Here is a 14,919-nt window from a genome sequence, read left to right on the forward strand (position 1 = left end):
CTCTCCCGCTCTTAATACCACAACACAAATACCTTGTAAGTGATGTTGTAATGCTGCAATTACCCACCAATCTACATTTAATCAAGCGTACAGCCATCATTATTAATTTTGAAGGGAGAATGTTCCCAGCCTGCAAAGCCGAAGCACATGTTTTTTTACGGTTTCCTGTTTGCCAGCATCGTAAAGGTTTCCGAAAGGAACAGTGCGTCCTGCGTTCAGACAAGCCCCTGATTGGACAGTGCGTCCTGCGTTCAGACAAGCCCCTGATTGGACAGTGTGTCCTGCGTTCAGACAAGCCCCTGATTGGACAGTGTGTCCTGCGTTCAGACAAGCCCCTGATTGGACCAGCATTCCTCAGATGTGTGTCCCCTGTGGGTTTAGAGATCCCAGAAACTGGATACTTATTGTAGAGACCATCACTGTCACACCTCTCTATCTGTCCCTCCCTCTCCCCCCTCCCTCTCCTCTCCCTCCCCCCCTCCCCCCTCCCTCTCCTCTCCTATCCCCCCCACTCCCTCCCTCTCCCCCCCCCCCCCCCACTCCCTCCCTCTCCCCCCCTCCCCCCTCCCTCTCTCTCCTTTCCCCCACCTCCCTCTCTCACTCACTCACTCCTCCCTCCCCCTCCCTCTCTCCCCCCCACCCCCCCCCCCGCCCTCCCTCTCTCTCTCCCTCCCCCTCTCTCCCAGACATGGATGAGTGCAGTACAGACAGCGTGTGCTCCAGAGGCAGGTGTGTGAACACGGACGGATCCTTCCTGTGCCTCTGTGAGGCTGGCTTCAAGTTCTCCTCCAACACAGCTGACTGTGAAGGTGAGACCCCACCTCCACCTCCACTCCGCTCCCCATGGCTGGAGCCAAGCAATCCCCCAGCCCCCCTGCCCTCCAGCCCCCCTGCCCTCCAGCCCCCCTGCCCTCCAGCCCCCCTGCCCCCCAGCCCCCCTGCCCCCCTGCCCTCCAGCCCCCCTGCCCCCCAGCCCCCCTGCCCTCCAGCCCCCCTGCCCTCCAGCCCCCCTGCCCTCCAGCCCCCCTGCCCCCCAGCCCCCCTGCCCTCCTGCCCTCCAGCCCCCCTGCCCCCCTGCCCTCCAGCCCCCCTGCCCCCCAGCCCCAGAGGGAGGATGAATGATCATGTTGTGACTCAAGGTGTTTCTCCCTCTGGAAGCTCCACCTTTGCTCCTTCACAAGTTCTTGGGTTGCTGAGATAATGTTGTTGTTGGCCGTGCCAAGACCCGGGACAGCAGCTACACAGGCCCGGGCCCGGTGTGTGTGTGTGTGTCACTGTGTGTGTGTGTCTGTGTGTACGTACATGTGATAGTGTGTTTGCCGTTTACAGATCAGAATGAGTGTGAGGAGTTTGGCAGCTCGGTGTGTGGGACCTGGCGCTGTGAGAACACCCCGGGCTCGTACCGCTGCTTCAGGGGCTGCCAGCCTGGCCTGGAGGGGGCGCTGGAGGGAGACTGTGGTGAGTCTCCTGCCCCCCCCCCCCTCTCTGTTTACAGTTACCTCAGGGCGGCGGTGAGGAACGCCTGTTGAAATGTATGTCTTTATTGTTCCCTTAGCAAGCACACACACGTACACACACACCTACTGTTCCTCACAGTTATAGTGATGTGGTACTGGCTTGTACAGATAGAAAGGCTCAAGTGGATCCACCTGGGGCCGGGGGGCGGGAGCCGGGGGCTGGGGCAGTCTGTTTTATTCTGAGGCTGTGTTAAGTCTTCTGGTCAGATTCCAGGGCATCGTAACAGCAGCTCCAGGTCTCCACCTCTGTAGTGATGTTGTCGTGAGGCTGTAGTGATGTCAGCCCTCACTCCACTCCCCTCCTCTCCAGCCAGGGACCTGTGGAACCTTCTCTCTCCTTCTCTCTCTCTCTTTCCCTCTCTCTCTTTCTTTCTCTGTCTCTCTCTCTCTCTCTCTCTCTCTCTCTCTCTCTCTCTCTCTCTCTCTCTCTCTCTCTCTCTCCACCCAGCTCCTCACACAATAGCTGCTTGTTCCTGCGCCTGATGGGGAGTGGAGGAACAAGCTGCCGTCACCATAGTAACGTGTTCGGGGAGGGAGCTCACGTACCCTCTGAGACCGTTTTGTCTGCTCATAAAAATCATCAAATATTTCAGAAGAGGCCAGACTGTAATGTGCCCTCACTCTGAGGAGCTGTATGTATACTCCCTGGGCCTCCGAAGAGCTGGCGGCTGTCTTTGGCTTCGCTCGCCACGCTCATTTTGCGGTCGTAATACAAAAGGGAAAAACAGTGTTTTTCCTCAGTTTGAGTGTGAGCTGTAACTGTGTCCTGTAGACCTCAGTCGACCTCTGCTCCATGTAGACCTCTGCTCCTTGTAGACCTGCTCCTTGTAGACCTGCTCCTTGTAGACCTGTTCCTTGTAGACCTGTTCCATGTAGACCTGCTCCTTGTAGACCTGCTCCATGTAGACCTGCTCCTTGTAGACCTCTGCTCCTTGTAGACCTGCTCCTTGTAGACCTGTTCCATGTAGACCTGCTCCTTGTAGACCTGTTCCATGTAGACCTGCTCCATGTAGACCTGCTCCTTGTAGACCTGTTCCATGTAGACCTGCTCCTTGTAGACCTGCTCCATGTAGACCTGCTCCTTGTAGACCTGCTCCATGTAGACCTGCTCCTTGTAGACCTGCTCCATGTAGACCTGCTCCATGTAGACCTGCTCCTTGTAGACCTGCTCCTTGTAGACCTCTGCTCCATGTCTATTAGATTCGGTCTTTATTGTCGGACACATCAGACTTTTCTGGTTTTAGATTTACAGTGGTTATGATCCTCTTTGACACAGCATAACAGGCCTTCCTGTGGTTATGATCCTCTTTAACACAGCATAACAGGCCTTCCTGTGCTCTCACCTCCTCCCACCTGCCAGCCACTCCCATGTACAGCACCCTTCTGGAGTCCTTGTATGATTTACCACCCTGCTGGACACATGGAGACTGATGTGGAGGGGTGGGTGAACACAGGCTGTTAAAAACACTCTGACCTCAGCTGTGGTCAGGGGTCAGGGGTCAGGGTGGTTCAAGGATGAAACAGCAGATGAAACACAGAAACACGTGTCGCTGTAAAACAATACACCTCCTGTACCCCCTGCCGGCCCAGCGTGTCAGGCTGCCCCTGCATCTGGCTCACATCAGACCCAGGGTTGCCCAGGGACCAGGGCGAGACAACAGCCAGGGAGCACTGCTTCTCTCTCCATGTGGTAGAGATTAACACGGAACCAGGACCTCCACTTAACCTTCCCGTCTAACCCGGCACCATCCCCGGATCTCCTCCCTGGAAGCTGGGGCCCCTGGGGCAGACAGCCCTGGGCGAGGGGGAGCTAATTGAGCAGGTCGCCCCATCACCTCAGCACCTCCCGTCTAAACTGAACTCCTCACCCTTCCTCCCACCTCCCCGTCTCCCCTCCGGCGATGGAACCACTGTCCTTTCTCACTTAACGCCGGTGATGGTAGCATGGAAAGAGGAAGTGAGGTAACAGCTTCCTGTCGGAGCCTGACAGCAGTTATGTCATGCGTAGCATGTTTCCCCACAGGTCATGAGCTCCATGATTAGCATGCGCAGCTCTCTCTCGCTTCCACTGACGCTTCTAATTGGCCTGTTTAGTGACGCTGTCAGTCCAGTGGTGTCCCTGTCTGACGCGCTGGATCCCATCATGGCAGCGGCTCCACATGTGGAAGCAGGCCCTTATGTTTCATACGGGGGGAAAGCTGGAACACCCTGAGGATTTCATGGAGCAGCTGAACGTTCAGAAGACCGACCTCAGAGCCTGGGAGGCTCCAACGCTTTAAGAGAAAGCTGCTTCTCTCTCCCAAGCAGGAAGGCTCCTCGCTCGCTGCGGGTCACAGCACCCCCCACCCCCGACTCTCAGCAGGCTGTCCAGGTGGAGATGTAGGTGGGCTGGTGGAAATGTTTGCCTCCTTGTCGACCGAATCCCCCGCCCCCTGGCCCCCGCCCCCTGGCCCTGGCCCTGGCCCCCTGGCCCTGGCCCTGGCCCTGGCCCTGGCCCCCGCCCCCTGGCCCTGGCCCCCGCCCCCTGGCCCCCGCCCCCTGGCCCCCGCCCCCTGGCCCTGGCCCCCTGGCCCTGGCCCTGGCCCCCGCCCCCTGGCCCTGGCCCCCGCCCCCTGGCCCCCGCCCCCTGGCCCTGGCCCCCGCCCCCTGGCCCCCGCTCCCTGGCCCCAGCCCCTAGCGAGGCTCTCTCCCTCCCCACCAAGAGGACCCGCTGCCTGGCTCCTCCAGCTCCTCCGGCCCTCTCCCTGTGTGCAGAGAAGGGTCTTATCTGGGTCATGTAATGTCCCTTGGTCAAACAGTAGAGATGCTGAGGCATAGTCACTAGAAGGCAGAGACAATAGACTGTTGAGTATTTTTTGTCCAAACAGCCGTGTGAGAAAGAGGCCCAGAAATCTCCCATCTCCTCATGGATCAGAGGCCCTTTCCCACCATTCACCACCCTGCACAGCATTTGACAACTGAAATATATATATGAGATATAAAATACAAAAGCAATAGTTGAGTCGCAGAACAAATTGAACAAGCAAGCTAACACTGACCTGTGTGTTATTTGTTATCTGCCAGAGTGACTTCAGAATGTGTGTTTGTGTTTTAAACAATTATAATCAGCCTTGCCTGTTTAAAGCTATCTGTCTTTGGCCCTTTCACCGAACGTGGGACGCCAAGAAATATTCAATTATGTATGTAAGAAATTGCTAACAAATGTTCCCTTTAAACAGAGAGAGTTTGGTGTTATGTCGTCCGGGCGGATGACCCTGACCCCCCCTTGCTTCCCTCTGCTCTAATGCATCCAAGTGTACACATACCCTGGTCTCCTGATTTCATTAAACATGCTTTATGATCTATGGCCTGTGTATGCTAACGTCTGCGTCAGGTTGCCAGGTCTCAACCTATCCCTCCTTTTAGCATCCTGAGCCGGTCCAGATCAGCTCCCCTGCTGTGATATCCTTCACAGGGACATTCTCTGGCATCTCAACAGCCTTTTTGAGATGTCAAACACATCAAAACAAGTTTGGGCCGATCCATCGATGAACATTAAGAGGACATTCCTGGATGCCAGAACTGTTATTAAAACCCCCCGTTTGAGCCAAATAGAAAGAGTATTTACACACGCAGACGTCCACAGCAGACTTGTCTGAGGTGGCTCATGTCAGTGGCGGCCCCTGGATGCCTGTAAACCAGTCCTGCTGTTACATAATCCCACCTCAACAGCCTCAGAAAGCGAGCAACAAGTCAGTCCTTGCTCCACAGAGAGACCCAGAGGAGGGCCTGGGCTGAAGGGTTCCAGATGCTGCCTGCTCTCTAGGATGTTGGACGCGCGGTGAGACAGGGGCCTTGCAGACCCTCTGCTGGGTTCATTGATAGCCATCAGAGCCAGCAAACTGGACTCCATCATATTATCTGGGTCCCCACGAAGCTGGAAACCATCCAGCTCGCACCGCGAGTTCATTTTGCCGCCCTGACGTGTTATGATGGCTGTGATTGCTGTTGTTATTGTAAGGCGTTGTGGTAGTCGGGTTTATTTTAGTCTTGCGTCACACTTAGAAGGTCAGGCAATTTTTTAGTGCAATTATTTAGTGACTTAGAACTGTGCGGGGGAAAAAATGGTACCTTCTTTTTGAGGTAAAATAATTTAGAGGGAAATGTGAAGCTTGTTTGTACTTACAGATCCTTTACCTCAGTCCCCTTTTACTGACTTAAGGACATTTATTAAATGTCAAGATGCTTCTTCTAACACTGAAAAATGGTACTAGGTGAAATAACCTCATCTCACTGCGAGACAGTGCTTGAAAGGAGGTCTTGAAACCAGTTGACTGGTTGTTTAGCATGTAGAGATGGTGTTCACCAATGTCCTCTCCTTCACAGACACAGATGAGTGTTTGAATGAGACCATCTGCGGTGACCACGGCTTCTGTGAGAACACGGACGGCTCGTTCATCTGCCAGTGTGACCAGGGCTACACCACCCCCCCTGGGGACCCCGGCCAGGCCTGTGTGGGTGAGGACCAGCTCACTGACCCCCCCATGCTCCTCCCACACTGTTAACCTGGACTCACAATAGTGTTTGCGTCTTAGAAAGAAGGGAGCTTTGATTTACATTACAGTTATTATATTAAGAGATATTCGCCTTGACTGGCGTTGTGATGGAATGTTTTACAATGTTTAGTGTGAATCTGTGTGGGGGGCAGTTGATGTGTGTGTGTTCAGTGTGTGTGTGTGAGAGCCTCTGCATGGATGCACCCTGTGACCCCTCTCTCTCTCTCTCTCTCTCTCTCTCTCTCTTTCTCTCTCTCTCTCTCTCTCTCTCTCTCTCTCTCTCTCTCTCTCTCTCTCTCTCTCCTGGACAGACGTTAATGAGTGTGAGATGAGTCTGGCGCTGTGCGGCACAGCCCTGTGTGAGAACGTGGACGGCAGCTTCCTGTGCATCTGCCCCAGCAACCACCAGGAATTTGATCCTGTCACCAGCCAGTGCCGCTCACTGGGTAACCCTGCACACACACAGACTCCTGGGTCTTAGCGCCTCAGCTCCCTTCTGGGAGTTGTAGTCTTTACCTTAATGAGCCGTCTCATGCTATCCAAACAGGGGAGGGAGGGGGGGTGGGGATCCAGAGTCTCAGCTGAGGTCGTGTCTGTTAACCAGGATAGCACCACCCCGAGAGATTAGCATGAGTTCAAGTTATCGAAGAATGAATTACAAGGGGAGAGTTTCAAGTTTTGAGTGTTCAACTCAAAGGGATTGGCCAGTTATCCCAGAGCCAAACTTCCCCCACAAAGACAATTAAGGATAAGGTATAGACAGTGGGAACAGCACTTTGGAAACGTCTCCCGCTATAACGCAAACATGATTTGACGTAAACAGATTACCGAAACGGTAAAATGCAAGGACTCTCCCAAACAAAGTAACAAGCTCACCTCTCCACGGCGAACGCGTGGAACCGGCCTGTCGTCAGCTTGTCAGGAGAGTGTGTGTGTGTGTGTGTGTGTGTGTGTCTGGGTGTGTTGCGAATGGGGCATATTGACATTATTAAGCCCTGCTCTCCCTGCCGGGATATTTGGTGTTCTGGTTGAACCCCAGCTATGCCCTGTGTACTCACTCCTCAGCTCTGCAATCCTCTGTTTGCTCTGGACGTGCGCTAATCAATCATGTGAGACTGAATGGTGCGTTGTCTCACATGCCAGTGTTTCCATTTGGCTTAGCTTAGCTTAGCGTAGCCTGCTGCTAGGGGCTGGAGGCTTAGCTTAGCGTAGCCTGCTGCTAGGGGCTGGAGGCTTAGCTTAGCTTAGCGTAGCCTGCTGCTAGGGGCTGGAGGCTGAGCCCAGGCCGTGGTTGGAGGCTGAGCCCAGGCCGTGGTTGGAGGCTGAACCCAGGCCGTGGCTGGAGGCTGAGCCCAGGCTGTGGTTGGAGGCTGAGCCCAGGCCGTGGCTGGAGGCTGAGCCCAGGCCGTGGTTGGAGGCTGAGCCCAGGCCGTGGTTGTGGATGAATGAGCAGGCTCGGTAGATGCAGCTGATGGTATGTGCAGCCTGCAGTCTGCATGCGGCGAGGAGGGAACGGCCGTCCACCAGCGCACAGCCAAGCGCGCCGGCAGGCCGGCCGGCCTGCCTGGTTATGGTGATGGATGGCGTGAGATTGTCTCGGAGGGCTCCCGTTCCTGGAACATTCTAGAACCAGGCCCCCAGCATCTCTGCTCCAGTGTGGGAACCTAGTTACAATAGACCAATGCTAGTTAGGCTGATGTTGGAATTCACAATACACTGACGATTGCGGTCTGCAGTACAGTTTGAAACAGTCTCCTTGTATACTGCAACAGAGGGTTAATGAAGCTCAGTGGTTAGAGCACCCGCCTGCAGGTCAACAGGTTTCACTGGATGACCACATCATGACTTGTTGAGCTGTGTGTGTTTCTGGCTGTCCTAATGCGAGGTGTGCTGCCGTCCCGCTGCAGGGGACACAGGCGCCCCTGCGTACCCCTCCCCGGAGGAGCGGCTGAGGAAGGACTGCTTCTACAACCTGAAAGACGCCAACTTCTGCGACAACGTCCTGTCCCGCAACACCACCAAGCACGAGTGCTGCTGCAGCGCTGGCTCAGGCTGGGGGGACGGCTGTGAGATCCACCCCTGCCCCCCGCCGGGAGGAGGTACAGACCAGGGGAGGGGAGGGGAGGTACAGACCAGGGGAGGGGAGGGTGTTTGTACATCAGGCTGGTATCTAACTCGTGTTGTTTCTCTAGAGGAGTACCACCAGTTGTGTCCACATGGCAGCGGACTGCTGTCCCAGCCAGCCTCCTCTCTCCAGGGCCTGGACCAGCCTCCGTTCACAGGTACGCTACCTTCACCTCCCCCCTACATGCTACCATCACCTTCTCCCCCCACACACGCTACCTTCACCTCCCCCCTACATGCTACCATCACCTCCTCCCCCCACACACGCTACCTTCACCTCCCCCCTACATGCTACCATCACCTCCTCCCCCCACACACGCTACCTTCACCTCCCCCCTACATGCTACCATCACCTCCTCCCCCCACACACGCTACCTTCACCTCCCCCCTACATGCTAACATCACCTCCTCCCCCCACACACGCTACCTTCACCTTCCCCCTACATGCTACCATCACCTCCCCCCTACATGCTACCATCACCTCCCCCCTACATGCTACCATCACCTCCCCCCTACATGCTACCATCACCTCCCCCCTACATGCTACCTTCACCTCCCCCCTACATGCTACCATCACCTCCCCCCTACATGCTACCATCTCCTCCTCCCCTACACGCTACCTTCACCTCCCCCCTACACGCTACCTTCACCTTCCCCCACATGCTACCTTCACCTTCCCCCACATGCTACCATGACCTCCCCCCCACACGCTACCTTCACCTCCCCCCCACATGCTACCATCTCCTCCTCCCCTACACGCTACCTTCACCTCCCCCCCACACGCTACCTTCACCTCCCCCCCACATGCTACCTTCACCTTCCCCCTACCATGACCTCCTCCCCCCCACACGCTACCGCCTCTAGCCTCTTCACAGCTCCCTCCCTCCCTCCTCTGCACGCGCTCAGACAGAAGTGCTGCCTCAGCTGTTTATTTCTGCCCACCGCAGCCAGGCTGTGAGGAAAGATAAGAGGAGAAGTCGTTTCCCGCCTCGTTTATGGTTTTTGCTCCACGGTGAGTGGTGTAGGACTGGAGGGGATACCTGCATGCCTGTGTAATCCATCACACATGTCGCTCTGGCTGCTTGTTCTCATAGAGAAAGAGGCTGTTACTGTGAGCAGTGTGATGATTTGTTAGGTAAGAGGATGTAAAAGAGGCTGTTACTGTGAGCAGTGTGATGATTTTTTAGGTAAGAGGATGTAAAAGAGGCTGTTACTGTGAGCAGTGTGATGATTTGTTAGGTAAGAGGATGTAAAAGAGGCTGTTACTGTGAGCAGTGTGATGATTTGTTAGGTAAGAGGATGTAAAAGAGGCTGTTACTGTGAGCAGTGTGATGATTTGTTAGGTAAGAGGATGTAAAAGAGGCTGTTACTGTGAGCAGTGTGATGATTTGTTAGGTAAGAGGATGTAAAGGAGGCTGTTACTGTGAGCAGTGTGATGATTTGTTAGGTAAGAGGATGTACTCTAGTTAGCACTGGGAATTCATACATGCGTCAAGTGCTTAGGTTTCACCTGTATCTCACCCACTCCCCCTTTCTCTCTTATCCTCTCCTCTCTCTCCCTCTCCCTCTCTCCCACTCTCTCTCTCTTCTGTGTCTCCAGATATCGATGAGTGTGAGATGTTTGGGCCAGACATCTGTAAGAACGGCCGCTGCACCAACCTGTTCTCCTCCTACTCCTGCTTCTGCCTCTCTGGGTTCTACTACGACAACATCCGTCTGGAGTGTGTGGGTACGTCTGGCAGCTTGGCCCTCGTGCCACAAACATGCGCCTACAGGACTGCTGATTTAACTGTGTGTGTGTGTGTGCCGGTGTGTGTGTGTGTGTGTACCGGTGTGTGTGTGCCGGTGTGTGTGTGTGTGTGCCGTACAGACTACGACGAGTGTGAGACAGAGAAGGTGTGTATGGACGGGGTGTGTGTGAACACGGCAGGCTCGTTTAACTGCTTCTGCAGCCCTCCTCTGGTCCTGGACGCTTCAGCCAGACGCTGCATCAGCCTCAACACCACGGGGGGTCAGTCACACACACACACACACACACACACACTCTCTCACACACACAGACACAGACACGCTCACACACACTCTCACACGCACATCCAGTAAACATTCATCAGTGACACTTTTACAGTCACAATAATGGATTTATCCTGTATTTATATCTCTCTCCTTCCTTCCTCCCTCTCTCCGCCCTCCCCCCTCCTCCCCCCTCCTCCCTCCCTCCCCCCTCCTCCCTCCCCCCTCCTCCCTGGACCACAGAGAGCCAGGAGGTGGATGAGGACATCCACCTGGACATGTGCTGGCAGGCTCTGCTCCAGGATGATGTGTGCTCCCAGCCGCTGTTGGGTGGCAGAACCACCTACACTGAGTGCTGCTGTCTCTACGGAGTGGCCTGGAGCGGCCAGTGTGCCCTCTGCCCCCCCAGGGACTCAGGTGACAACAGGGAGCCAGGGACAGCTGTAGGACTAGCCAGGGACAGCTGTAGGACTAGCCAGGGACAGGTCTAGCTAGCCAGGGCCAGGTCTAGCTAGCCAGGGACAGGTCTAGTAATTGATTCCATTATTCCACAAGGATATACAAGTAAATGTGAACACAAGTACATTATAGATTCAGACTCAATTGGGCCTGTGTGTGTGTTCAGATGACTACGCTGCAATGTGTAACCTGCCCAGGAGAGGAGCAGACAGCCTGAGGGAGAGGCCAGGGTACGAGTACGGCCCTGAGAGCTCCGAGGCTGTGGAGGGCCCCTACGGCCCCTACTGGGACAACTACGGGGCCTCTGTCCCCGGGGGGCCCTTCTACAGCGCCGGGGTTCCCCAGGGCATCCCCCTCTTCACCGACCCAGCCAGCGAGAGCGACTACGGGGTGGGAGAGAGGCATCCCCCCCTTAGGGTCCCTGTGCACCGTCCCCGGGAGCCCCCGCCCCCCCTGCTACGCCCCGCCCGCCCTCACTACGGTACCCCCTGCATCCTGGTTCCACACGCAGCAGACATACTGATCCACATCAGATCCAATGGCTTTTTTTTCTTCATGGTGGTTATGTCAGTAATGGTTATGTTGCTATTTTGTCGTCATCCCCGCTATCCAATCAGAGCCCTCCGCTGGCTTTGAGGGTCTCCGGGCGGAGGAGTGTGGTGTGCTAAACGGCTGTGAGAACGGCCGCTGCGTGCGTGTGAGGGAGGGCTACACCTGTGACTGCTTCGACGGCTTCCAGCTCGACCTCACCAAAATGGCGTGCGTCGGTAAGCCCCGCCCCCTGTTCGCCCCACACACACACACGCCCTCCTCGGCCAGGCGGCTGGCTTTCCTGAGGAGAACGTTTGACCTGCTCCCTTCCTGTCCTGCACACAGAGGTCTTGGTGTGGGACCTTCAGATCAGGCCATGAGCACAGTCTCTCTGGTTGGTAGAGACAAGTCCTGGACTCTCTTCAGTACAGTCACTCTGCAGCTGCAGGCAGAAGCCCGGTAGAGAGCAGGGTCCATTTTACAGGCTTGCTTTGGTTATGTTTGGCAAGAAAGTGATTCCAGTGTCTCTTCAAGGAGACTGCACTTTGCTCCTGCGTCTGGGTCTGAAGTCACTACCCTGGCTGCAGAGAGGCCTTGAATCCCAGCCCTGTCCTGTAGTACATGGGATATTACACGTTTTAAAAGCGCTGTTTGTTTAGTTTGAAAGAGAAGCCCTGGTCTCGTAATGATGTGCTGAGATTACAGTATGCTGCAGGAATCTCCCTGCCTGCAGCATCCTCTCCAAGGCCGACAGCCGTCCCACTGCACAGCAGACCTGACACAATCTGACTGTGGTTCCGATTTGTGAAAAAGCTTGTGGGAAGAGCACGCTCCGGTTCCAGCGTCATGTTCTACACCCCACCACTGTTTCCTCCTGATGAAAACGACCTCGGCAGCGAGCGAGAGGAAAGGTTGTTTGAGAAATGACAATCAGGCCTCTCTTGCCAGAAAAGAAAATAAAAACCACTTGAAGGCCAAGAAAGAGAACAGAAATGTTATACAATGTACTTTTAATGTAAGCAACAACATCTGACTGGTCTTAAACCACATTGTGGCCTCAACCAGATCAAAGTCTGAGCACGCTACATGACGACATGCTTGATTAGTGTCAGTGGTTAAAGACTGCATGAGCTTCCCAGACATCATGCTAGGTAACATGTGGAAGGAGAGAGAGAGAGACTCAGAGTGTGAGAGCGAGATGATAGAAGGAGAGAGAATGTGCATCCCGTAGATAAGCCAAGACCGTTCCGAGAGAACCGTGGAGAATGAGAATGTGCTCTAAGTGATTTCAGTGACATCAATCATCCAGCCTCCTCCATCCAGCCACCCAGCCCCTCTGCTGTCCTGAAGCTGGACTTGTGCCACCAGCAGCAGCTGCGGCTGTGAACCCTCTCTGGGCTAACCCAGCGTGTCTCCTTCCTCCCTCCAGACATTAACGAGTGTGAGGACATCAGCGACAAGGTGTCTCTGTGTGACAACGGCCTGTGTACCAACACAGAGGGCTCCTACAGGTGCGCCTGCCTGCCTGGCTTCCAGGCCTCCGCCAAGCCTCACCACTGCATCCCAGAGATCCCAGTGATCGGACGCAGGGACGCGGGAAACTGAGTCGGACTGTTTGGGCACCACTCCTCCTCGCTTGCCTCCCTCCATGTTGGACTATTCCTCCACCCCCCATCCCCCATATCTCATCCTCCACCCTCCTGCAGCCTGGCTCCAACCCTCCAACTATGGCCATGCAACATCCACACACACTCACACACACTGCAGGTGATGCAACATCCACACACTCTCACACACACTGCAGGTGATGCAACATCCACACACTCTCACACACACTGCAGGTGATGCAACATCCACACACACTCACACACACACTGCAGGTGATGCAACATCCACACACACTCACACACACTGCAGGTGATGCAACATCCACACACACTCACACACACACTGCAGGTGATACAACGTACACACACACACACACACACACTTGCAGGCAGCCAGAGGCTTTGCAGTGAACGTATTTCGTACGATCCAATATTTCTCCAGAGGGGGGTTGGTCTTAAAGGGATTTCATGAGGACTGACATTATTAACCTGTAACCCAGACAGTTTGTTGTAAAAACATATTCTGCATATAAGCTTTCCCCTGTTGTTTCTTTTGGTTTATTATTTATTTCCTTTACATGCTGAGGTTCTGCAAAGCAAGGAAGAGATCCATGTTCTTATGTCAGTCTGGGGGTCTTAAATGTTGATCAGAGCAACCACCAACTGTCACTGGTTATGTTCATAAATGCATCATGAAATTCCATAAATATTTTCGGAGAACATTTTGCTCAATGGAGGAATTTACCTCTAAACCACCTTATAGATAAGGAATGAAAAGACCTTAATGTGGACTCCACAACCTCGTCCTTGGTCTGCTGCGTCTTGTAAGGACACAGATCTTAGGTTTCCTCATAACTGTCTGATCAACCCTACTCCCACCAGGAAATCAAGCTCAACCCAACCCTACTGTATCACGTGTCACTTCCTGTCACCAGTACCAAGGCTGGGGATTGGTGGAGCATTGTGTGGGTATGCAATGGCTGTAAATGTATATGATGAGCTGTGGAATATATTTGTAAAGGCTCTGTTGGCCCTCTCTGTCTCGACATGGCAGATCTGGGTGTTGACAGAGCAGAGGCCCAGAGGTCCATGTAAGTGTGTGTCCTTCTCAAAGGTCTTCAGGTCCTGCAGGAGAACGTTTCCATGTGTGCGTCTCTGAAGGAGAGAAGAGGCAGGGTTTTCTTCAGGAGGATCAGGATGTTTTGTACAGATCTAGTACTATGTATTATTTTTGTTACATATTCTAATAATGCATATAGTGCACCCATTATTTTGTTTGAAAAGAAAATTGAAAAGAGAGAAGAAAAAAAAAGATTAATTCTGCATTACAATTGTAGCTATGTAGATTTATATATTTCTGTAAAAACTGTTTTAAACATCTTTTTATGAATAAGAAAAGTGGTTTACACTACTAGACAAAGTGTATGTATCCTGCCCTGTGGAGCAGACCTTAACATGTACTTTTAGGAAATGGCACTATTCTTACTACAAGTCCAATGTGGTGCCAATAATCCTACAAGTTCAGAACAAAGACAAATGCTTTTTTCAAATGCAAGCATCAGCTATTCTGTCTAAACAACTCTGTGCCTAAATATCAGGCCGTGATTGTCAAATGAACAGCAACACATGCTTTTCCATGTGTCTGTTTCTGGGTTCATCATGTCATATTTTAGCGAGTCGCTTTTCACTTTCTTACAACTCCAAGTCACATTCCGCTTATTTGTCAATAGACTCGCTGAGCAGTATCTTGTCAAACATTTATTACTCAATGGTAGTCTTGTTTCTTGTAACCAGCCCTTGACCTGCATTTAAAGAGAATAAACCAACAGTGATTTTGATGTTTTTACTGTAGTATTCACTGTGTTCTCTTTATAGAATGATTCCTCCTCACACACAGTCTCATTGTGAGGCCAAACTCATTGTGCGCATGTTTATGGATTTTGGGCTGTTTTAAGGCATTGAATAACCCACAAAGAAGTTGTTATAAATATGTGGTGTATTCTGTGGTCAATGTAAATACCATTCCTTTTGTTTGCCTCTTGACTGTAATCATTACCAGTCATCGAAATAAAATTAGAAAATATTATTTGTGTGGCTTTATCATACAGTCCGCATTTTTATGCTATTTTTATT

At 53.2% G+C, this 14,919-nt stretch overlaps 1 protein-coding gene across 1 annotated transcript in view; it reads left to right on the plus strand.

The window, feature by feature from the left end:
• Window positions 1-14,628, plus strand: part of LOC146300197 (latent-transforming growth factor beta-binding protein 2-like) — a 91,390-nt gene extending 76,762 nt beyond the window's left edge. The window contains exons 29-40 of the mRNA XM_084681500.1: window positions 687-809; window positions 1,330-1,458; window positions 5,883-6,014; window positions 6,364-6,498; window positions 7,960-8,151; window positions 8,245-8,334; window positions 9,777-9,905; window positions 10,047-10,187; window positions 10,433-10,606; window positions 10,815-11,129; window positions 11,266-11,415; window positions 12,609-14,628. Coding sequence (XP_084537626.1) covers window positions 687-809; window positions 1,330-1,458; window positions 5,883-6,014; window positions 6,364-6,498; window positions 7,960-8,151; window positions 8,245-8,334; window positions 9,777-9,905; window positions 10,047-10,187; window positions 10,433-10,606; window positions 10,815-11,129; window positions 11,266-11,415; window positions 12,609-12,784 — 1,886 coding nt within the window. The 3' untranslated portion in view covers window positions 12,785-14,628. The remainder of the gene's footprint in view (window positions 1-686; window positions 810-1,329; window positions 1,459-5,882; window positions 6,015-6,363; window positions 6,499-7,959; window positions 8,152-8,244; window positions 8,335-9,776; window positions 9,906-10,046; window positions 10,188-10,432; window positions 10,607-10,814; window positions 11,130-11,265; window positions 11,416-12,608) is intronic.
• Window positions 14,629-14,919: the final 291 nt, after the last annotated feature.

Source organism: Hypomesus nipponensis, chromosome 3 (genome assembly GCF_054491055.1).
Source record: "Hypomesus nipponensis isolate SF chromosome 3, ASM5449105v1, whole genome shotgun sequence".
NCBI classification, from domain to species: domain Eukaryota; kingdom Metazoa; phylum Chordata; class Actinopteri; order Osmeriformes; family Osmeridae; genus Hypomesus; species Hypomesus nipponensis.